Genomic DNA, 25685 nt, shown 5'->3' with positions numbered 1-25685 from the left:
CACCAGTACCCTCCCACATACACATACAGAGGCTATAGTATCCACCAAGGTCAGCTGAAGAGAATTAAATGTGGACATAGTTTTTTAGAGTAGGAGGGAGGTTGAGGGAATGTAACAGAAAGTTGGAAAGAACTGCCAGCTTTGAATAGACAGAATGAATGAATAGATAGCTGGTTCCCACACACAAAGTAAGAAAGACAGAAAAAAAGAAATTTGAAAGTAACTACAATGTTTCTACACATATATTTCTGATAATTGTACCTCTGCATTATATTTTATTTTCAGTAATACCCAGATATTCCCACAAAATGTCTTTTTTTAGCATAATGAGTGAATGCTTTCACACAGTACATTATTAATTACAAAGAGGGTCTGGGTTGCTATTAATTCTCGATTTTCCCTATATTAAGGTATAATTGGCAGCTCAACAGCTGAAAGTTAAAATCCACACTTTCTTGTGTTCCGAAATGTCTATTTCTGATAATTGATTCCTGTGCATGTGGGGCAGATGGACACCATGCAGGGGGCAGGTTGGGGAGGGGTTTCCATTTATAACGCCATGAATAAAATAACAGGTTGAATGTTGCTCAGAGATGAGGCTTGGGGGTAAATAGATCAATATCTGATTAAGCCACCTGGGAAGCTGCATTCTCACTTTCACCACAACCCTCCTACAGTAAACAAAACATTTTCAGCCAGGAAATGACCAGTTTTGTTGCTTTACATTTACATTGTACATGGCTGGAATGTTTGACAGTTTCCTACGGGATGGCTTGTTTGATGCATATGTATTAGTTGTGCATGAAATCAGTAATATTTGTAAAGGGAGACATTAGCTTTCTGTTGACTGTTTTGCATCACTGGTTTAATATCAATGGCTGTTACATCTCTTACTGTGATGTTCAATGTTATTTTGATGAAAATAATGAGTCTCACACATCAGGCACATAGTCAAATGTGTCAACATCACAAATTAGTGAAAATTATTATTTAGTGCTGCACTGGGTATTTCAATGTGCTGTAAAACCAGTTGATCCGTGTCAAACGCTTTGAATCACAGCTGATGTATTTTGTTGGACACCCTCTTTGACCTCACTTCAGCAGAGCATACAACAGATGCTGTGTACAAGGAATATGCATACATTTTCATACACACCAGGTGCTGGTTGTCATCACACATAATTAGATTCAGACTGGCTTACAGCACAGTTTGACATCAGTGAGTCTGGCACTGTGGAGCCACTGGGTTCTGAACAGACATATTAACAAAGGGCAGTTAGAAGTGTGGTTTTTTGTGTTTGCTTTTGTATTAATTTTTATGTCTTACCCCCTAGCAGTTTGGACTGACAGTTGACGAACTCTGGTTTCCGTGCTGAGCTGTATCGCTGGCAGGTGTGGTGAAGAATCTGAATAAAGGTGCACTTCTCTCCTGCTGAACTAGCAACCCACTGGTCGAACGCATTATCGAACATCAGGTCAAACTCAGGACAGTCCTGGGAAAGTAAATGACAAAAGGGAAACAGGAGTCAGAGGTGAGTGTGCAGTAAGGGAAAGGAAACATCAATGGTCAAATAGGGACACTGCAAAATGTTATTTATCAGCAATACTCATGTTTACTCTACAGTTGTCCTTGGCTTTATTTATTCTATTAATACAGGGGATGAAGGGAATTTTAAATTACATACTTTATTGGGGTCAATGCCATTGACCTGCCGTAGCTGGTCGATTGTCCACCCAGACCGTTTTACAAAGGCAGAGGATCCTTGGAACTGCTTGACCTTAGTGATGGATAGTTGGGACGGTTTCTTATTTGTCACTGTGGAAACAAAAATAATAAAACACACCAGATAAGCCAGCTGCAGCAATAATTAACACCAGCAACAAATTCTAAAACATGTACAGCTTATGTATCTGAGGCAGTGGAATAAGATAACTGGATAGTTCAGGTCACCACATGAGAAATATTAGTCAAACAAAAGTCACAAGTTTCCTTCTGTGGGTGGCAGAAACAAAGGAATCCATTAACCATGGATCAAATCCATTAACATTTTGGAGCCAACACCCACAGAGACTGTGATAAAGACTTGCTATGAGAAGACAGACTAACCGTGACCGGACAAGATTTGTAAGCATGGGGGCATGGGGGGTTTTTTTTGTTTGTTTTTTAATCAATCAAATTGTGTGCTTTCACCTTTTTAGAGTGTACAATATGATGAATTTTTCTTGCTATTTTTTCGACACTAATAATTTGAGAAATATGAACAGTAATATTGGTCCTGTCACGGCTACAACACTGCATGGGATTGCAAGTCATGTCTATGCATAACAGTGATGTATTTCTTTCACTTCACTGCTGACTGAATCTAAACAGGCAATAAATTGCACTACATTGAAACTTAATGGCATTTTCTTTAAACTACTCACCAAAGAAAAATGGACATAATAACAAAAATGTAATCAAACAGTTATGCATGTGTGATATAATGCAGTTCCATTAAAATAATCAGGTATTGTGGAGTTTTAAATGCCGGTGCTTTAATCATCATGCTTAGTTATACAGCAAGTATTAGAACTTTTGTAATACAGAACAGACTGCCCACAATCTGTTGTGTACATATTCTGTTTTAAAAACTTCACTTTGACTATTCATCTATTGTCCAGTAGTGGCATCATTTTGTCCTCAGCTTCACCCTACTCCTCTCAGCATTACAGTACAAATGTTTATCTTGCCAGACATTTCTGTGTATGACTTTTCCCTAACAGAGATTACACCAGTTCCAACATATGCCTGGACTGCTGGATGTGTGTGTGTGTGGCTGGACCCTTTGTCCTCTCTGTCTTTCTCAGGGACAGCATGCTCCAGTGTTGCTTTTTTAACCTTGACAGCAAACTTATGCATCCGCTCTCCCACATTTACCATTGTGTCATCTCAGAGAGAGGAAAGTGTTCTCTGCAGTTCCTTTTGACTCCTCATCTCTCCAAAAACCACCACTATCCTACTAACTGTCATGTTCCATTTTCTCTGTTGTTCAGGTTTACTTTGTCAAACATCTACCACACCCTTCTCTGGAAACGAGTTTGAAAATATAGGTAGGGCTGAATGTTACATCAGGTGATACATTCAGTAAGCAAACTCCCATGAGATGAGGGGTGTCTGGATATGTTTTGTGTATCCATTTAGACAGCTGCAGTTGATACTTTCAGGGTGGGACAGAGGCAGAGGAAGACAGATAAAAGCAGGCCGACATTTTCGCTCACATCTTTTCTTTGCTTTGAGAATTTATTTTCATCCGAACAGACAAGCACGGTATGACACACATGAGTGATCACATCTGTCTTGGGTCACAGTGAAGGCTAATAAGAGCTCTAGAAAGCAGAAAATTTCATAAAGAGGATGACAGCTGGATGTAATGAACCAATGTGTTGAAGGGTGAAAGTCTAGAAACCGAGGTCATCCAATTCTCAGCGAGAATAATTTGTCTCTGAGCTACATTTGTGGTACATGGGCAAAGAACCACTCCCTTCCTCAAACTCAAGCAAAAGTGGGGTTTTATCGCTATCACTTAATAAGTGGTAGCTGAGAGATATAAAGAAAATTGCTACAAGTACAATATAAATTCACCTAGAACCCACGTTTCTTAGAAGCCTTGCCTCCATCTTATCACATTAAAAATGTACTACATAGATAGGTACTGGAACTAATTATTTTTATTATCAGTGGATATCATGGCAATTTTTTCAATCAGGTGAAACCATTTGGTATATAAAATGTCAAGAAACTGTGATTTAGTTTAGTTTAATTTACATTATACACATTTCCAGAAGCGAAGGTTATGTATTCAAATTGCTTTTTGGATATGATATTCAATTTGCATTGATCCTAGAACAAAGAAATGCATGGATGGACTTATGACCTTCATCTCACTTAAACATCAAACATGAATATACTTAACACAAATATGTACAAGCAGCTACAACTGTAAAATGTACTGTGACTCAACAGTCAATCTTAGCCAGTGAATGCAACATATAGAAAATACAGCAATAGTAGGTTTACAATCTACTGCAGCAACCACTTATGGCTCAGTAGCACCAAAAGAATACTGTACACCACATGGGATGATATAAAATAAGTCAAGATAAACACAGAGTGTGACCCTTAAGCCTGGGCAGCTCTGAATGACATTTTCTTGAATTAGCATATACACTGCCAAATCATAGGCAGTAAGTCTGCTTTCAAAACAATTAACTGACTCCAGGATTAAATTAACAGTTGCATAACATTGGAAAAATGACAATGAGAAGAGCATACTAAATTATCAGCGCACATGAGAAGGGAATATTACAGGAAACTCAATCTGGTAGCACACTTTTTCTATTAATCTTTTTTTAATAGAACCATGACACTGCAAAGACACCCGACTACTGAAATGCATTAGTGAATATGTGAAAAAGACCTCATGTGTCAAGGCCATGGAGCTAAATTGTCAACACTTCAAAAGAGAGGTCTTAATCAAACTGCCAGACACCTTTGAGCCTCTCAAATCAATTCCTTATTCAGCTGTTGACTCCCACATTGTCGGAGTAGCTCCCTTGCATATTAAAACAATTACTGAAAGTTCCACGAGCTGACTTTATTGAAATAGCGATCAAGTAAAAGAAAATGTATGCTCAAGCTCTTTGACCATGAAACTTCAAGTTGCTCTCATTAAAAATGTTATCACTGATTCATACTGAAAAATATTTTAGACAAGAAAATGTAAAAAAAAAATGACCACAGGCATGCAGTGAATTTCAAACCTGTGCATTATGAATATTTTGTACATTCTTAACCTCTGTACGAAATCAATTTCTCAACATATACAAGAATCTGTGATATATCAGTATTACCTACTTGCAGAAGAATCTATGCAGTATAGATAAATCTGTGCAATATCAGTATTTCTTCAGTATTAGTATTGCTACTCATGGAAGAATCTGTGCAATACCATTTGCTTTTCAATGTATAGACACGTGTAATAGTTTTATTTTCCATGTCCAGAGAAATCTGCTCAATATCTGAATTTTTACAAATAAAAGAATCCGTACAATATTAACACTTGTGTCTATTTTCTGTTGTTTTTCTACTTTTCTGCTCATGTTCCCTACACATCTGCACTATCCTCTTTGCTGCTGTACTACAACCTTCCGCGCTGTGGGATCAATAAAGGCTCATCCTATCTCCTACCTTTTCGGCTCATGACAAAATCACAGAGGAGTAAGAAATTTGCTTAACGTCATAAAACATTTTGAGTCATATTTTATCAATACTTTGTGTCCAATGTCACAGTAAGCTTCCAGATTGTATCCTGTAACATTCTTCAGCCAGACTATTAAACTAAACAACACCCAAAACCACCACTTTTGTAGAGTTTTCAGATGTGTGGTCACAGTGCTGAGGACTTCCTAAGTTGATCAGTTTAAAAAACTAGAATTCTTGCAATGTCGGAGATGGATGAACACATTATCTCTTCCTGACACATTTTCCTCACATTTTTGCAGCAATCACACCCCAGGTACAAAATTAAAGCCTATTAACAATGAGCAAAGAGCACCTGGGTACCTAATATACCTAGAATCATGGAAAGACCACAACCACTGAAAGGCTGCCAAATGCATTGTTTCCGTGTGGGCTGGCTGTCAGAGGAAGGCCATGCTGGGGTTCCTATCCTGCTCCTTTCTCATGGTCTGATGGTGACATGCTCTCACTTCCTCCAGTGGATCAACCCCTTGTTGTGCTTGGCTATGTGTGAGTACTGCACCCTGAAGGGAAACTCGCAATGCACCCTTCACAGACTGCAGACTTCACAGCGGCAACATTCTCAGGATCAGCTTACCCTCAAGGAAATATTATCATAGTTGTGGCTGTTAGGATAGAAATGTGAACACTGGGAGGAGTTCTAGCAAAAGCTGTAATGACATAACTGATCATGCAAGAATTATATGTGTTGTTGATGGTGAATGTATACAGGCACTTTTGGAAATGTTTAACATGCAAACATGATCTACACAAAAACAAAGTCATGGCATGTATGGGATGCAGAAATATTTGAGCTGACAGATGACACCATTAAACAGGGTAGGAAGAACGACCACCCACATGGGCATGAAATTAAAAACTTCCTTTCCCTTATATAATACAACATAATCCTCATGTCAGCACTGATGCTTATCAAAAATCTTCATCCAAAAGCCAGAAATATGATAATCATCAACATTTTGGCACATCAGAGATAAGCTGTGAAAATATAAAACCACAGAATAACAAAAGATCACATCAACAAACATCTGACATGGCAGATAATGTGAAACTGCAAAGTCTAAGAGAGACAGCGCTGCCCTTAGTTGTTTCAAAATTCAGCCACCGAGACACATATAAATTGCTACTCAACAAGATTCTTTTGCTGTTGGAAACAAAAAAAAAAAATCAGTCGACTTTAAACTTTGTGTTGACATCTGTGATCAAGTTGCAGCTACAGATCAGCCTTTATGTTACTATTTCTGACAAAGTCTAAGGATGCCTTGTTAGTCATTCTGAAAAGATGAAAGTGTATTTTCAATTATTTGAGTCTATGCTGCTCTACTTCAAAGAGGCATTTCACAGCCTTGTCCTCGACCAGGTGGGCTAAGGATCTCTTGACAGATCAAGCCTCTGTCAACGGTCAATCGCTTCTATGCTCCGACATTAAGTACACATGGTCGTCATGGCGATCTGATTTGCATTGCACAATACACACCTGATCAGGTATATTCAGGTACAGCAAGGTACACGCGAGTTTTATTCTGCAAAGCAATCCAATATCATTAGGACAATAGGAAATGTTAATGGATGCTAAGTGCTAAATAACAAAGAAATGCAGTGTAGTGTAGTTTGTTTGGCTTGGCTGAGGGCCTTTCTCCATTTGTAACACAAGAATGCTCTCAAGGGATAGATCATATGTGTTTGGACAAACTAAACAGATGAGGCACATGATTCACCATCAGCTAAATGCAGCAAAAGCTAGAGTTCAGAGCCTATCAGGGCCCTGGAAATCACTCTGTATTTTGCAGTGTACCAAAGTTTTTAATCTGGTTTCTGCAGTGATATTCCCAAGCTGGTGCATAAGCAATAATGCATGTTATGTCAGGTATCAATGATTGGTTTTTCCAGAGCTTAAGAGGGAATCGACTATAGCGATGGAGATTGAAAACTCAGAAGCACCCAAGAAAAGTTCCTGGTACTCCATCTAAAAAAGAAACTCACCATTCAGGAAGGATTTTAAAAGCAAGCGTTCAACAACGAGGTATACGACATAAGCATGCATTAACAGCTTTTGTGTAATTGCTTGTTGTCAGAAGGGAGAGACAAAACTTCTACACTACAAGTGTAAGTGGCGTAGAACACTTTGTGAGTTTGTTGAACTAAAAAGTCAATATCAAATGAGTAAGGACATATTTGCTGCCTATGGAGATAACAACCTGAAATGATAGCTTGCTGTATTTATGCCTACTAGATCAGCATGTAAAACAGTTTCCTCAGTATGAAGGACACTATCTTGAAAGGTAAACATCTGAACAGTTTGCCTCACAGGTTGAATTTGGTTTGTTACTAGAGCTGTTGTCTGAGGGCATGTCTAACACTTTTCTCCATCTTGGTCTATGATTACGGGTCTATTTTAAAGCTCCCCCCACTCTGCTTGAGCTGGAACACACTGTTATGTTCAGAAAGAAGCTGTCACAGCAATGAACCACAGCGCAGGCTAGACTGGCAACAACACCCTGAAACAAAGGCCTCTACAGTCTATTCATGGGTTTGAAAAGAAAGTGACTGCTGTGTACAAGGTCTCCTCAGGCAGGATGGTGCCCATGCAGTAACAAGGCACCAATAGTGACAGGGAGTGTATATACCGTGGTGAAGAACAGCTCTAGAACAAAGATCAGCTTCTTACAAATGTTGGGAGTGACAAGTTACTCACACAACAGATACAGATACCATTAGATTAACATAACACAGTCACAATGAAGCTGTTTACTCCTATATTTGTTTGTATAACAATAAAACCTCCTTAAAAAATACAGTAGCATGCAGTTTCAAATCTGAGCTACTTTACAAGTTGTTTTACTGAAAATGTTTAGTATTGCATGATTTACATTAATTGCTTGTTTAAAATCAATACAGTTTGTGCTACAACTAAATAACATTAATTCTGTGAAATAATTTTATTCAGTGAACATCAGGCAATAGCTATTTGACTTTCACTATTCTTCAAATAAAACAATCCTTACATATCTGATAAAATCAGTTTTTACAAGTGGCCAAAGCTGGGAATCCCTTTAGAAGGAAAGACAGCACAAACTTACAAAGTTTTAGTATTTTGCTACATGGGAAAATAAGGGAATATGTTGGAATTCTGGTTTAACATGTTTTGAATTTGGATACACACTGCTATTAGCTATAGACCTTTACAGATAGCAGTGCTAAAAGCCATTCCAATGATTGAAACCCTGCAAAGTTAATTGTTAAAAAAGACTAGAATATTATATCATTTTTGCATTAGATAAAACTTAATTTGCACGTTCATATTTTAGTTAATGTAACTATGATTGAAATGACATTTACATATAAATAAACCTAATGTTTTCATCATGCTTAAATGCATTCACAAAAGAGCTAGGTAGTGTCCTAATTTGATACTTTGGAAGTCAAGTCATTCCCTTTATCTGAGCTCCTTTAGACATAAGAACTCCAAAGCCAAATTAGCTTTTTAAAACGCACAGTTGTTGTAGCTGCCTTTTGCCTTCAGTCACATCAGCTATCCATCCAATTATAACACTCACCCAAGGACAGAACATTAAAAGGATTCTGGAGGCCTGACAAATAATGTGCGTCAGCCATTCAAAATCAAAACTCTCTTTAAAGGCACTAGAACATCTTAAAGTTCAGTTATAATCAAAGTGCCTCAAAAATATTAAAGAATAAGACTGACTTGAAATGTTCAGCTATATTCGTGTTTTGTTTTCATACTTCTCTAATTTTTAAAGTAATGGGTATGTAGTGAATGTTGTGTGAAATGTGTAAAAGCATTTAGCACTTCACAGTGCAAATGGCCTTCTCTAACTACTCAAGACAAATTCAAGTGAACACAACTGCAGTGATGAATGGTTTTGGACCAACAACATGTCAGGCAAAGATTACAGTTAACCCAACACAAACAAGAGAAAACATCATTATCAAAAGACACAGAAGGAACCAATCTCATTTTCCACAGAGGCAGGTCATAGAATTTCTCTTTTTCATCTTGCCACCTGCTCCTGAGCACATCCAGAGAGAAAACACAAGATCCCTTTTGAGGTCTATATTCCACATTATGACCCCCTAAGATCGTCCATCACCTAGTGCTCTATGGACCACTTTACAACTCAACTATTCAGACTGGGCCCCAGCCCACATAGTAGACATTCCTCTAGAGCCAGAGACCACGGATACAAGGAAATATTTAATTACGCTGGGGCACCGACCCGAGGCTTCCCTGCTATGATGCTATGGAATGAATTTACTGCAAATCTGCCTGTCAAGGCTTCCTATAAGCCTTGTAAAACCTTGTATATATATGTGTGTGTGTGTGTGTGTGTGTGTGTGTGTGTGTGTGTGTGTGTGTGTGTGTGTGTGTGTGTGTGTGTGTGTGTGTGTGTGTGTGTGTGTGTGTATTGTATATTGTACAAAAAGCAAGAAGTGAACAAAGATAGTGAGGGACAGAGACAATAAAAGGATGCAAAGATGTCAGGTCATTACATTTTGCAGTGAAATCATAGCTAGGCATCCAAAAAAGATAAAACTCTGGTGCACATTAATACACAAAGACCTCAAAGAAACCTAATCTGGATATCATCACACAATAACATGCGCTGGTACTTCAAACAGTCAAAACAAGGCACATTCCTCAACACTTACTTCCTTAGGATGACCTAAACTGAAGTGCTGGGAACAGAAAACAACTTCAGTCAAAGCTGGGTTAGATACTATTTGACTTTACATTTATTTTAGTAATAACTGGTGTCTGAGCCCAGATGGATGGTACATTCAGATAAGGTCAAAATATCCTGTTCATCCTAGAATCATACACTCCCCGTCTTGCCATAATCCCAAGACATATCCCAATGTCAACAGTTTATCGTGTCATTCTTCCTGTTAAGCTAAATCCAACTTGCTGTAATATTATCCCCTACACACAATTCTTGATCATACATGATCTCTGTTGAGATACAGAAGTAATTACTGCTTATATGGGTGGCCTGGTTTGGGTTATAGGATATTTGCAATCTAGGAATTTAAATGTACTGCTCAGCTATGACACTAATTTATCCGTCATCTCATTTGAAGTTAGTCACAGCTATTACTAAAATGTCTGGTAAAACTGGATTAAATACTGGTGAGTCATTCCAGTGAATTCTACCTTAGATCCTAAATAGTGAAATTAAATGATGACCCAAAGCATTACATTTCAGGCGTGTTGCCAGATTTCATTTCCTGGCCCATCTGTTCTCTTTTAGACAAGGTTTAGTGAAACACTTGACAGTATGTAACACTAAAGAGGAGAGCTTATTATTGCACTTTCTCCAATATCTTGTTGCTCATAGAGTTTCAGGAAACTTTAATAAAACAGACAACTTTCATTGTCATGGCTGTGATACATAAATTCAAAGAAAGATATTTTTACAACAGCATAAGAGATTTTCTGAATAGCAAAGAAAATGATTACACCATGTAGTACTATGCCGCAGGGAACTTTGTTCCTTCAGCTTTGATACACTGTCTACTTTTCATAGGATTACAGCTATAAAAAGCATTGGCATTTGTTTGCTGTTCCTTGTTTCAAAGGACAGGCTGCAGCTTTTGTCCAAGAGGAAAACATATTACATACAGAAACACATAGCAGCAGCTTACAGTTGTATGTGAATCCGGGTGCATGAATTTATGTGGTTTTGTATGTCAGTGACCAAGTAAGGTTTACTTTCCCAATTCCCACCACGTACTGTACACAGGCAGGATTAGATTGACACTTTACAGGCATCCTCAGGATTATAGGGTGAGCTCAATATTTCTGTGGAGTAAATACAAAGTCACACAGTATAAAGTCAAAATGTAAATGGGATCTTTGACTGGTTTTACACATTTTGCCATGGTTAGGTCAGCAGGAATGAATGTGGCAATCCAAACACTTGAAAACTGACTGCCTTCTCATCCTCTGTGATAAAAGATGACAGAGCTCAGCCTCAAGCAGTTGTGTGAACTTCACTGCTACATGTGCCATAAAAAAACTTTCTTCGCACTGCTAATTTCTCACAGTAGCAGAAACTGTTTAAGCTCTCGATTACTGTAAGATAGATAGATGACAGAACGACTCTTTGAGTCTCCATTAAGACTCGTAATAAAGAATGCTGTCTAGTATGAAAGACTAAAGTATGATCAAGGTCAAGCAGATAGTTAGCTGAGCAACAAATGTCATTTAGTAAATCATCAATTTGCACAGAACAGAAGGCTCCATAATGTATGCTACCTAAAAGGGACAACAACAAACCCCAGGAGTTATTAAAAGAGCATTTTAAATTCAAGAAACCTGGATTAGTTCCTCCACACCATATGTAGCTTTACAGAGAAAAAATATGACCATAACAGAAGACCAAAGGCTTATATTTTATGTCTGCGCTAGATAGAGCTTTCCCTCAGATGAGCCCCTTATTTGCTGCCTACAATCACAATAGCCATCTCTAAAAGAATACAGATGACATAACCTGAGCTCAAAGATGATGCAATCGTGACAGATGTAGGCAATTAAAGGGTCGGTAAGACACATATGTACCAAATAAAACTGGAAATTGATGATTAACTAAGGGGAAGTTTCCAAAGTTATTTGCTCAGTTGTTAAAGTCAAGTGAATAGTAAAAGGTTATCCAAAAGAAAGTGTTCACAAATTCACTAAATTATAATGTCATAAACACTCTAAACTTAAAGGTAAAGAGGTAAAGGTAAAAAGCGACAACATTTGTCGCTTTTTACCTTTACTGTTGTTTTGTCTGAGGAACAATTTGTTAAAGCAGAAGTGGAAAGGAGGATGAATAACTTAATAATCATGCCATGGACAAAAACAAACAGAGGGTGATCTCACTACATAACCATTTACAACTGGACATTGTGAACATATTTATGCAGTGACATTAAACAGAGGAAGAGACTATAACACTCGGCTAAGTGGCACAGTTAAGGTCTGTCTCAGACATATACAAAGAATAAACAGAGTCTACAGACTGTATCAATGACCAATGTGTACTCTGAATCTAAAAGTAGACACTTGGGTAAGTGAGTCCAACTCTGTACACTGATGATGTAATTTTATTTAATGTAGTGAGGTCTGGTTTAAGTTATCAATAACATCATGAAAATTAGAGCTAAGCACCATTACTGTATTGCTGCAAGTGAATAAGAAGGTAAAATGAAGGACAGTAAAGGAATAAAATATTGGGAAACCTCACCAATAACAACCAAATCAACACTCTTCATGTATCCAGTTAGGCCTGCTAGGTCACCCACTGGATATTTATATCAGTTTTAAGTCACCCCCTCATTAGGGAACACATGTTAATGAATTACTAGACTTTTAATTCATCTTGAAGAAATTTTGCAAAAAAGCACCAAAAAAAGGGATTATGTGTTCTTGCCAATCAAAACTCAAGTCACATCTTTACAAGTAAGAAGAACTGTGCATTCACAGAAAGCATTAAAGTGGTATCAATCAACATCTGATAGAGGCTTTAGGCAAACAAGCATATTTCCTGAAAAGTCTTCTGCTAATGTAAAATACCTTGAGCTTAAGCCTAAATCCATTTGAACAGAAGGAGTAACAGCCTAACGACCACATGACGGCACGCTCCAGAGCAAAAAGCAACTATAAAATGAATACTTCGCTAGGGGGCCAGTCACAAACACACATACATGCACATCTAGACAGTGTGATTGAAGGGCACAGGCTGCTACTCTGCTAGGAATCAGGATGGATCATGAGCATGCAGGAAAAGTTTCATTTGCTCCCTCAGTCAGTGGGTTTCCATCTGGTCTTTCCATGAATGATGTTTCATGTGGCAGGAAAACAGCTGGAGGATGTGAGATTGATATTAAACTGTGATATCATTCTTTCTTTCGTCTTTAGCACGGTGTCAGGCACAAGTGGAAAAACGAAAGCCTCTGCTGTTTTGCATTTAAGCTCATCGTATAACACTTGCTTCCTAAAACTAAAGGGAAAATGTCCAACAGATACACATTTTTCTCTGTATGTGCAAGTTTGTCCTTGGTATCCTGCTACTACACAGTGTGTATTGATACAGCATTGTCAGGGAGGCTCCAGGGGTGCTAAGCCATGCCCTTAATGTGAAATACCAGAGCAAAGCCCACCTAGGGAATGTCAGAGGAAGTCTCAACAGTGGAGCACTGGAGTCCCTGCAGTCTGCTGTCACCAGGCCTGTTCAGCCACACAGCTGCCTGGAGAGAGCGAGATGCCAAGATGCCAGTCCATATCCAGTCTAACCTTTAAATCCTGAGATTCCTGACAAACGCTAAACTCCAAGCAGCCTGATTGTCTGGTGCTGGCTTGAACATGTGCTATGAACAAAACATGCAGTTATTTTTCCTAGTTTAAAGCTTTATGTGCAAATGGGCCACACTGAGTACAGGTTTGTACAGAAATCTGAAGAACGTGCAACTATATGCATATTCACAAACAATCATAAACAATATGTGCGACAATGAGGAGTTGATTCTCCTTCGCAGTACAGATCTTGTAATTGATATTGTTTCAATGCTGTCCAGAAAATTGGTACATTCCAGAGTTTGATGATTTTTATAAGTACAAAAGTAAAGAATTCCCCAAACTCTGAAGATCATAATGCTTTTTATACATTGTGAAACAGAAATTACTTGGATTATCTCAAGAATACATGGTCATTGTGCTCAGAACTACTTAAAAGTATGCATTTCCAAACGGTTTTCAACCAGACACCAACAGGAGACAACAGCTCAACCTATAATGATGTGCACCTCTTACAGTTATTTCTTCAGCTTTGTGGTCTGAGAAAACAGTATGAAGAACACCAGTACGACAGTCTGTACTGTGCTCCAACAACAACAATATTAACTTCTTTCCTGTAGGTATCCAGTCTGAATTACGTAAATAAACAATTTAAAGCACCAGGTACAGAACTGAATACAATACTGAGCAAATGGTGGAAAACAACAATTGGACATGTCCTCTCAATCATCACAAACTGCTGCTGTAGCCATGACGGCATAGCTCTGAAATGCACAATAACAATGTCCATAAAGGTAGGCAGAAGAGGTGCAAACTATGAAGTATGAAGTTACTGCAACATTTTTTGGATGGTCAGATATAACTCCACAGGGATTTTTACATTGCTCTGGATAGCAATTAATGGCTAAAATTACTGCAGCCATATCTGCTTGATGACAATTTGGGTATCTCAGAGTTGTGCGTCATAATGCCTCCAGCTTCGGATGTTGTCGTCGCAGACGCATTATGTTTTTTGGGATGACTGTCTGTCCGTCTCATTCTAGGGAATACAATATCTCTTGAATGCCTGGAGCGAATTTCATGACATCTTCCACAAATGTCCACTTGGACTCAAGCAATAACTGATTTAATTTGGAGGTTACAATGAAAACATGTTTTTTGCCACATCTAAAGTCATATGCTAATTACAATGAAATCTTTAAAGTGAATCACTGCAAATGAAATAGAGTGAAGTTTCTTGAGTTAATTTTAGTTCACATAGCTCTGTCTCATTTGAGCCAAGTTTGAATAGCAAACTCAATAGTATCTCACATATCTTTCCTGGCTCTGGGCTCTGTGGTTGAATTTCTCAGTGGCAAGCCTGAGAAAGGTGTGAGGTGGTGGGTGGGGAGCATATGGTGTTTTGATGTCCTGGTGAGGTTCGCACCAGGCAGCAACTTCCCTACAGGATGTGTTGTAGATAGAGAGAGAGACTCCAGCTGCTCCTCTAGGTGACCTTCATTACCACAATTAACATGGATGCCACTCACAGGCACACTATGCTGCAGTGAATGCTGCACTGTAAGCATAACCAGAGAAGAAATGGGCAAAGGGCATGACGCAGCTGGTAAGTGAGAAAAAAACACAAAACTTAAAGAACGTTTTAGAAATGGAGCTAGCAAACAGAGAGTCCAACGGTTTTATTTTTTAAACACAACTACTTTTTGTGGCGACTTTAAGAGCAGCAATAACAAGCTGCTACAACACTGACATATCATCACTTTTTAACCTTATTTGGCAGACTGCTTAGAAACATGTACATTTACACAAAGCTATAGGGTAACATCATTCATTTAGAGTTGGGTTTATGTCTCCATGGTTCAATGTAAGTCCAACCTTCACTCTCCTTTTAACTCTGTTTATGTTCTCTATAAACTCATGAGTGAAATGTCTGGCTTTTAAATTGGCAAATGGTCCACAGAAGTTACTTCTGGCAGCAAGTATGCCAGAAAACAACTGTAACATTTTTAGAGTAAATGTGTGAATTGACATTTTACTAGATATTATTTGTAATTTAACAAAACAGGTAAATTTGTAAGAAAGATAAAAACTTAACCTTTTTTTTTGTTTGTTTTACAATTTTTCAATATTTAATATACACACTTTTTTTCAAGTAACAGCAAATAGCTCTAAAATTAAAGGTAAGTTTGTGTTGTTTTTTTAAGCATCATTTTATGGTAAATATTGTTTAAAAAAAATATGCTTTTTTAACAAAGCAGGGAAAATATGTAAAATAGCATTAAATGTTTTTTAACTAGTTCAAAACTTTTCAAATAACTTTTATTTTGTACAGTGCAGATCTATATTATGTATTTACTTAGTATGTGGAATATAGAAATTACAGCTGATTTGTCATTGCCAAATTAACCAACAGTATAATGTAAAGTATTTACCTCAGACAAATGAGATTGTTGTTGAGCATAAATCCATAAATAAGACATATTATAGTGCAACCCCCTAAGTATCCCTCAGAGTATGAAGCAATAATAAGCTACAATGCAAATAGAAACTGTTGAAAATATCAGCCTCCTGTGCCATTAATCTGCAAGACTGGCAGCTATATTTTCTACTTATATACTTTCAGGGTGAGTGAGTTATTGGGGTTATCAAGTGGGCAGGTCTCTTGCTAGTGTACATAAAAAGCCATGACATCCCAACAAGGCAGAACTGTGTTTTTTTTTCAGCATTGCTACAATATGAATTTACACAATAAACACATCGCAAGGGGATATCATATAAATGCACAGATTCATAAAGCTGACTGCCTCTGATTCCCCATCTGGCTGTCAGAGCTGCAATAAAGTCCAGCACTCTGTCCTAAACTTAACTACTAACAAAAATAAGACTGACACATGTAATAATATAGACCAACAAGGAACATTTTCTATTTCAGGAATAAGGAAAACATGAATCACAGAGGTAGAGATGTAAGCTACTTGTTTAGTTTGTTGGGAATGATACACTGACTGAACATTGCAGAACATATTGCAGCTGTTTCAAGTCGTCCTCATTTCACACTGCACTTGGCGTAAGTGTAACCTCCATCAGCTTTTTAAGCTTTAAGCCCCGTCTGTGTAAAAACAAGACGGGTAATAAAGAAAAGGTGTGACTTCAATCCACAAAAGTGTAAGCTTTAATTTAGCATACACTGCTAGAATGGTTTGTCATCCGTCAGGAACATGATATTAACTGAATAACATATGAATAGTGTAATCAAGTATTAATATGAAGATAAACTGCTTATTATTTGAACTTAACTTACAAAATTGGTTAAATCAATCAAGGATCTAAATTCCAGCACATAAATGAGACAGGGAACTGTACATTAAGTTGTATTGTAAATCTATAAACTTTGTTGGATATTGTGCTGGTGATATGGATGAGCATAAAACATATGCATATGGTCGCCAAATCATGTGCTGCATAGCTGATGAACCCTTCAAAGACAAAAGTTTATGATTCATGTTGGCATGTGTCACACCATACAGTCCATCACTTACAATCACTCAGAGTCTGTACCAGTCACTGACATAAATTAATGCAGGAAAGCTACATTTCTAGAGCTGCTAAATCATTATAAACATGCACTGACTTCATTGACTTCAGGCCTAAATGTCTCCTCACAAATCTGTCATCACCATTCAACAGTCTGATGAAGCTCAGGCTTAAATGCCAAAAGCAGGGTTAGATCTTCAAAGAGGCCAACAGTCTTGGATACAAGCATTCTGCTTTCTGTCCAAAATCCTGGCTGTAAAAAATCAATATGGAAAAAAAGGGATCAGCTTATTGCACAACAGCTAATGGGCACTTTATTCAGGAACTTTTGTTTGTTATTCTAAAGCTAATCGATCAAACAACAGAGGCCAAGCAAGGTGAACAAAGAGGCCATTACCTCCTTTTTTCCACTGCCTTCTCACCACAGACTCATTCATTTACATGCATGATTAGGTCCCTTGGTGCAGAGGCAAGGCAACAAAAACAATACTTAATTGGTCAGAGAGAGTCAGACATGTAATGACAGAGCAGCACCAGATTTATTTGCCGTTTAGACAGATCGCTAGACATTATGGAGGATGCAAATTAAGATGATTATCTGTGAAAATGTGGTCACCAAATATTAAATTACTACTGTTCACAGTGCTGCTGTGATCAAAACATCAATCATTTGAGAAAATGTTGGAGATTTGGGGGTGCTATTAGAAACTCGATTAAGTGTACCTTAAAAAAAAAAAAATAGCATTGCCATTCCTTTCTAGATATGAGCACATTTATTTGTATCTTTCTTATCTGACTGTAAAAACAATACTAGACAAAGGCACTAAATAATGATTGTTTATAACAATTCAAGTTAAATCATACCTAATATGTTTATATTAATGATGTATGTATACACATTTTTAGCTACTAATAATTTCATATGCAGAGCAAATCTGGAATCTCTACTAAAACTCTGGAAAATAGTGTATTTAAAATGTTTTTTTTGTTGTCATTTTTTTATTGTTTATTTTTTTGGGTTTACTATTTAAACAGTGATCCATAGTCAGATGATGCACTTTTTAAACATTCCTCAGTTAATTTTTTACTGTTCACTGCACTAAACTTATAGTCTTTCATCGACAGGCAACTGGCAGCCAAGCCAAAGTGAAACCGCTGTGGTGTTGATCACTGATGCGAGTTTTGGCTTCCTGTCAACAAGGTTACTTAAAAATCTTAACAACTTTCAGCATTAAGTTGCAAGTGACAGAGACAGCTGAACCCAGCACCTCAGGTCAAACCATTATTAAAGTATCAAGAATAAACCATGCTGCCCTTCCGAATAACAATAGAAAGAGAGTGTGCACACAAAACAAAAAGGAATATAGTAAACCACTTCCCACAAACATCAATTTAATTCTTACTTGCTCTTTAAAATAATCAAATTTATATTAGGGAAGCAAAGTTTTAACACTGCTCTTAACCACTTGTCACACATAGCCTTGTAAACAATCAGTAGTGGATTAGGCATTAAAAATAAATCAAAATACAGTGCTTGCTCAGTTGGAACAGATACCCATAAATAATGCTGCACCAACTTGAATTGTCCTGGAAATATTTCAAGATTTATTGCCACAGCTAAAATGTATTTAGCAGTCAAAGCAGGCAGTGAGCATCAATAGTTCATCAATTTTGCTTTAATTTTGCTGGAAAGCATGTGTATCTGGAATCCTGCTGATCCTGGATGGTAGCATAGTTAACAGCTGCAAAAAAATAAAAAAACAAATGGCTGGCACTTCCAGCCTGCAATAATCCAGCGGCTGTTAGCTTAACGTTAGTATGAGCCTTAACTATCTACCTACACTGGGTTGCCATCTGATGATAATTTACGGAATTTGAACATTTTACAATTTGTACAGCCTTTACAATCACTTAGCAAATGGACGCAATGTACATCAGTGTACTTCTACAACACATCTTCTGACAGTTTGGGTCACTTCATGCTTTCCACATCCACAGGTCTGCAAGAAGTACATTTTGTCATTTGCCCAACACCCCATGGCTCCACACAGACCCCTCTTCAGATGTCCAGGTGCAGCCAACACTTTGCGCACACACACTATAAACACAACAAGTACTCCGACAGCACATGCATCAGGAAAAATGTATTATTCCTGATTATTCATTCAATTGATTCATACTCTGTTAACATAATTAAATCAATTAAGGATTGGTCATTAAAATAATGGTATTAATAATGTTAAAAATAAATTTAAGTAGCAAACATGCACACATCCAAGTACAGAGACATAGTTCCAATTGCTTTAAATGGGCCTCCAAGGGAATCCTGTATTTTTCTTCCTAAGCTTCACATCCAAAGACTCCAGCTTGTCATTATGATAGATAAGAACCAAACTGAGGAAGCACTGTATGAAGGACTTGTAAGAGATAAAGACCATCAGATACTGAATATGACAAGAAGGCCAAAGGGGAAAAAAAGTAAAGAAAGTGAGTATATGGGTGAAGGGAGTACAGGACTGGATCAAACAGTCATCACAGAAAAAGGGCAAGGAGGGACAAACAGATCAAAGATATAGGGAGGGATAGTTATCTCTCTTTAGCCCCCAGCTGTTTGTAAGAGTTACGGGTTGCATGAGGAGGAGAGAGTAATGCAAAGTAAATTCTCCATCTCAACTTTTATTAGTTCATTCAAAGGTCACAGCGTAGAAAAAAATATTGACAATAAAGCCTCACAACAGCTGGGTTCAGGGTGAGGCTGGAATTAACTCCATTATCACAATTCCTCTAAACAATACATCAACTGTGAATGAGCACACATGAAAACAAAAAAACAGCACAATGTCATAAAGTTGGTAATTAAGAGACTTGTGCAATACTATTTTCAAGAGTAGATATGCATTTAATATAAAACACCCTTTCAGATAGTTTTTGTTCTGGGATTATAATCAAACTGCCTTGTTTTGATTATTATTTCATTTCACAGTTCTGGTAAGTTTAACAGGAAAGGCCAAATTCCATTTCATGCTTGTTTTTTGGCAAGACCTGCAGTCTGTTTGCTCATTTCGTGAACATCATGACAGGCCTTGATTAAAGCACAACTTGTTCAAAACCAGCACAACAGAAATGATGGTGCTAGACATGGTAACGCCTTTTAGTTTGGAGAGCAGATACAAAAGAGTTTCTCTTTTAATACTTTTTATGTTTGAGACTCAAATTTCATATATGATTATACTGCAATCTTATTTTTTTAGCTTTAAGATTTTATTAGAATACATCAATAAAAGGGACATGATGCATGCCTTTGCCACCTCACAGCAACCACAATAAGGGGCTAATAGAATTCAGAATTAGCTTAAGTTTCTATATTGAAACCTAAATGAATGGTAACTACGTGTTCCCAAAACGTGCTGTAGGAACCACAACCCCTCTGAAGCTACTGTACTGTATTACAGAGTTACAGAGATGATACTCAAAACGTAGCCTCTGAATCTGTTATTATAGTTTCTCTAGTTTTGATTTTGTCTCTGTACCATGAATACACGTCCACACATAGATATAATGAGTAGTTAATAAACAAAGATATGAAAAAGTAACTACAATTACCGCATTTTTTACAAGTTGAAAAAGTGCCTTAAATATTTCCATTAAAACTAGGATTTATCCAACCTTTACTGGTGATGACGCCCAGTTTTAATTAGGTTTGTCCAATGAAGAGATACTTTTTATAACAATTGTAACAAATACAAAATCATTTTTAGCCAGTCATATGTACAAAATAAGAAGTCTATTTTTGGTTTTCCCAGAGTTACTGATTACCATTTTTGAACATGAAATCAGTCCAAAGATTTTTGACCATCTAGCATGTTTGTGTAAAATGTTTCACTGGGGTGAAAGCTGCCAGTGGAAACTTGTGGTGAGACATTGCTTCCACTTTCATGGCAGCAAAGCACTTCTTTAACAGGCTGTTACTCAAAGCAACCTCAGCTCACATTGTCTGGCCCTGACGATGCTCAAGAAGTGCTTCTGGCAAAGAGGTAAATCTTTGTCAAAAAAAAAGTAATGTATTCGAATCTCAACAAGCTGGCTTTTATCTGATAATCAGAGAGTGATATTATGGGAAGCAGTGTGTTTGCATGCATGCACGGTCATGAGTATGTCCACTTTACAGAAGTGGGTCTGATGTTCCCCACAAGGTCCAATTACTCAAGCTCAGTAGATTCAGCGCTGTCCGTTTGCATCAAAGCTGATCCACATCTCATGGCCTGATCTCACTAAATTCACAAAGCTACATTAATACACAAGCAAACAAGCAGTCCCACAAAACCGATAAAACAGGCTGATAAACATTAGTAAAACCGTACAGAAATTCTGGCCCAACTGCCACATGAAAAACCAGCAGCACTCTGACAAGTATCTTTGACAGCTGTGAATATATCCCTTGGTGCTGCATTGAGGGATTTCTCCAACAGCTCAACACTGTCACTCATTCTCTCTAATACTTAATTTCAGTTCTCACTCACACTTTTTCACTCAGTCTGTTGCTTGTCTGTGGCCTTTGAGAGGCAGAAGAGTACAAAAAAGATTTAGTCAGAGATTGAGGACACTGTTCTGGATACTGTCCCAATCGCCAGCAAAAGCACTGCGCAATGTTAAGAACTGCACTGTGTTAACATCTAATGCTGTTATGGATCTGCTAATAAAAAAGGAAACTGTTATTTCCTATCCCTACTAACCAACACAGCAGCTCAAACACCTTTTAATTACAGACAAACAATGTGCCAAAAAGGTAAACAAGACAATTTACCGTGCAGCATCAAATCTAACTCTCTGCATCCTCTTGGAGATTGGAGCTGGACTCAGATCTGCTTGGAAGGCAGAATTCTTCTCCATGTTGGGGCCATAGATAAATCTGCTTTCCTTTTAAAGGGACTGATAGAGTTAACTCCAAATGCACTGGCTCAGCAAATCCGACGTGACTCACTTCAAAATCAATACCAGCAGCTTTAAAATGATATAAGAATCATCAGGCTCAGCAAGCATATGACCGTGGAATCAGATACGCTTTTAAATTCATTACATCTGATGGTATCAGTCCTACTATGCTTTATTTGAGTCCTTCAGAGAGAAGCTTTTCCTACTATACTGCTTTTAAATCGTCTTTGTTCTTTCTTGGACAGCTATAGGCTCAGCGCATACCCAGGAGAGGCAGAGAGCATTTCTGCAGAGTAAGAAGTAAAAAAACTGAAAATTGGGACACAGTACAAGACTAAAAGAAGAATAATAAGTACCTTCACCTGTTTTCAGGTTTGTAAAGTTGTGTATATTAAAGTGTATTTCTCTTGGTGACATGACTGAGATCAGCATTGAAAAGAGCAACAAAAATATTTCAGAACAGAACTACAACACGTCATCCGTCTTCAGTGTCTACAGAATGCAAAATTTATGAACGAACTCGGCTTTTTTGTGTTGCTGGCAGGAGCCATGTGGATTTTTATAGTATCCATTCACAACTAATACCAGATGAATAAGCATGCTTTTTTGTTTAACTATCCCATTAAACATAAGCTCTGCTCAAAACTCACAGGACAAAAAGAAGTTGTTAACTTTGTTAACATTGTTAACTTACTATACACTGAGATGATACAGTAGATCTGGCATCCAGTTAGAGCACTGAGTAGTTGTATATTTGAGGAGATTCCCATCTGTAAGTGCAAAATGTAGCTGCATTATATGTTGTACAGGGCATATATGTACAAGCGTAGAATGCCAGTATTAACCCTCCTGTTGTCCTCATTTACGGGAACCAAAAAATATTGTTTCCTTGTCTGAAAAAAAATCCCCAAAAAATCAGCAAAAAAATCCCCAAATTTCTGAAAATTTGCAAAACCTTCAGGAAGAAAATTCCAATAATTCCTTAAAAGTTTCCCTTAAAAGTATTATTTTAAAAAATTCCCCAAATTTGCCAAGAAAATTCTTGTAAATATTTTCAAAAAATGAGTAAAAATCTTCCCCAAAAAATCCTAAAAATATCTAAAGTGATTACATACATATCAGAAAAACTTCTAATGTTTTCATTAAAGAAAACTCACAAAAAAATCAACCAAAATCCAGTAAAATTCGCTGGATTTTGGTAGATTTTTTTGTGAATAGGAAACATTTTTAACATTTCTTTTTTTCCACCAAAAAATGTTCAAAGATTTCCCAAAAATGTTGAAAATGTGGTCAGCAGAAGTTTCACTGTGAAAATATATATTTTTTTCCACATTTTCAAACTTTAAAACGGGGCAATTTTGACCCACAGGACAACACGAGGGTTAAGTGCCCAGTTTGCAAATTTTTTAATAATTAAAAGAAATTTTGAATGATTTAGATGCATATTGAAATCTGTAAGAAGTGAGACATGCCAGCTGTAGGATGATTTGAGACGTCCATGGCATCAGTAAAAGAAAACTAAAAGGTGAATTCAAAGGTAAACCTTGGCAAACAATGATTATAATTCCCTTATATAGAATGGATGAATCAGCACTTCCACTTAGTCTCTTTATTTATGAACAGAGATCGGAGACTCTATGTTAAATATTTGCTTTTTCAAACTCTAATTCAGCTATGCAGCCTGCACTGTTCTCTAACCTCAGGGCTGGTGGGAGACAGCCAACCAAATATTTACTGTGAAAGTTGAAAGGGCTTTTCTGCAAAAAAGCCTAATCAATAATTTTCGGTCTTTACCTCAATCACATACAGGCGGTTCGCAAGCCAGTTTTTGTCACTGAAAAATGGAAATACATTTTTATGTTCTAACCTGGGGAATTAAAAATAGATGAGAACGCAGTTTTGTCTCTCTACTTTACACATTCATGGGGAATGATAAAGGAAAAATGGGGGTAATATTAACTCTTGCTGCTTCTATTGGCAGCAGGAAGATAATGTAAGGAAAAGCCGTTGAAAGAAAATAAAAACAGACCATAAAACAAAGGAGAATAAAGCCATATGAAAATATATCAGCTGTCAGAAGTGGGATAAGACAGCCACATATCACACATTAAAGTGGCTAACAGAATTTTTAAGAAGATAATTAAAAGGCACATAAGATTTATTTTATTTCTTTTAAACTTATCTTACCTTATTTATTATATGTCATTTATTTATGATGTATTTTTTAATATGTGTTCTGTTTTATTGTGTTGCAGTGCAGCTCGATGTCTTGCCTTGTCTAAGACAAATTTCTCCCATGGGAGACAAATAAAGTGAACTTTGAGATGTTGCTCATCTAAGCTCAACAGACAGTTCAATGGTTTCTTTTAAGTTTGTTTATTTATTGCATTCTATTAGCATTCTTATTGAAGTGAACTTACCTCAAAGTTAATTTTACTTGTTTATTTCCCTTGTGCCTTGATGAACAACATGGTTACATTGAAATTAAGGTAGCTGCATTCAAAATAAACCATTTTTCTGCTGTTTTTTATGAAACTTAGGTGATTTAAAAGCATCAGTAATTATCTATATTAACAATGAAACATTTCATTATGATACATTTTTTCAGCTTCATCTCCCAGCCCTAATGTTAGGAGTAGTTCTCTTTGTTTCAAGCAAAGTGGTACTCCAAAAGTGATGCAAAAGTATGGTACATCTAGAAAGAGCATATAATTTAATGGTAACGTGCCATGAATAAGCCATGCATTTCATGTACTTTTCTGAAATCCTGAACTCAGCCAAAACCTAGGGGCCAGAGGAATAGTGAAACTGCCACATTCACATGATAAAACACATGCACACCCTCTTGCATCAACTACAGTTAAGACATTCAAACAGGAGATAATTGGACAGCTCAAGAGAAGGGCCCCGCTGAAGCAGAAAGAAATAGCATGCTCCTTGTTTTTTTTTTTTTTTTTTTTTTTTTGCTCCTTGTTAAGGTTTTTCAGCCAGGCATGAGTCCCCAAGGTTACTGCATGGCAGTTTTATTCTTGCAGCTTTTTGCATGCACGTTTGTCTGTGGCGCTAACTCAAATATAGCATGCTTTCAGCCTTATTAACCCCACTCGATCCCAACCCCCTTATGGGTTTACATGGAGCTGACGACAATAGCATAAAAAAATAGTTATGAGAAAGCACAGTAAACTGCAGTCAATCCTTTATCTTCCTCACAATCTCTCTCTGGAGAAAGTTTAAGACACAGAGGAAGAAAAAAATGAGTGCACTGAGAAACATGGATGTATTTTATTATGTGTGCAGACATGGTCAAAGGAGAGGCTGACAGATTATAAAGGACATCCATGAATTGATCAGCTCCTTTGGTACAGGCAGATCTTTTATTTATGCATTTATCCTGACCATCAAAGGAATTATAAATCAAGGCAAGAAACACATCAATAGCAGGTGGGTGTAGAATGAATGAATCTCTTAACCTCAACGAAAACATGACTCTGAAGATAAGAGCAGAAATTCATTACAACTAATACATTGCAATTTTGGCACAGAAAAATGATGAGGCTTATACATCTACCTAAATATGCTCAGGCAACACCAGATTACTTAAATATGAGGAATAAAGTGAAA

The 25685-nt window shown here is 37.2% G+C and overlaps 1 protein-coding gene across 2 annotated transcripts in view; it reads right to left on the bottom strand.

Moving 5' to 3' along the window:
• The window catches only part of stxbp6 (syntaxin binding protein 6 (amisyn)), a 61165-nt gene that overhangs the window by 11202 nt on the left and 24278 nt on the right, over window positions 1-25685 (bottom strand). For both annotated transcript variants that reach the window (XM_055006133.1, XM_023277374.3), the window contains exons 3-4: window positions 1686-1816; window positions 1328-1493 (exon numbers count right to left, since the gene is read on the bottom strand). In XM_055006133.1, the coding sequence (XP_054862108.1) occupies window positions 1328-1493; window positions 1686-1816 (297 nt within the window). The remainder of the gene's footprint in view (window positions 1-1327; window positions 1494-1685; window positions 1817-25685) is intronic.

The sequence above is a fragment of the Amphiprion ocellaris genome, chromosome 20, assembly GCF_022539595.1.
Source record: "Amphiprion ocellaris isolate individual 3 ecotype Okinawa chromosome 20, ASM2253959v1, whole genome shotgun sequence".
Lineage (NCBI taxonomy): Eukaryota > Metazoa > Chordata > Actinopteri > Pomacentridae > Amphiprion > Amphiprion ocellaris.
The sequence above is the reverse complement of the archived record's forward strand: the minus strand, read 5'-3'. Positions and strand labels throughout refer to the sequence as shown.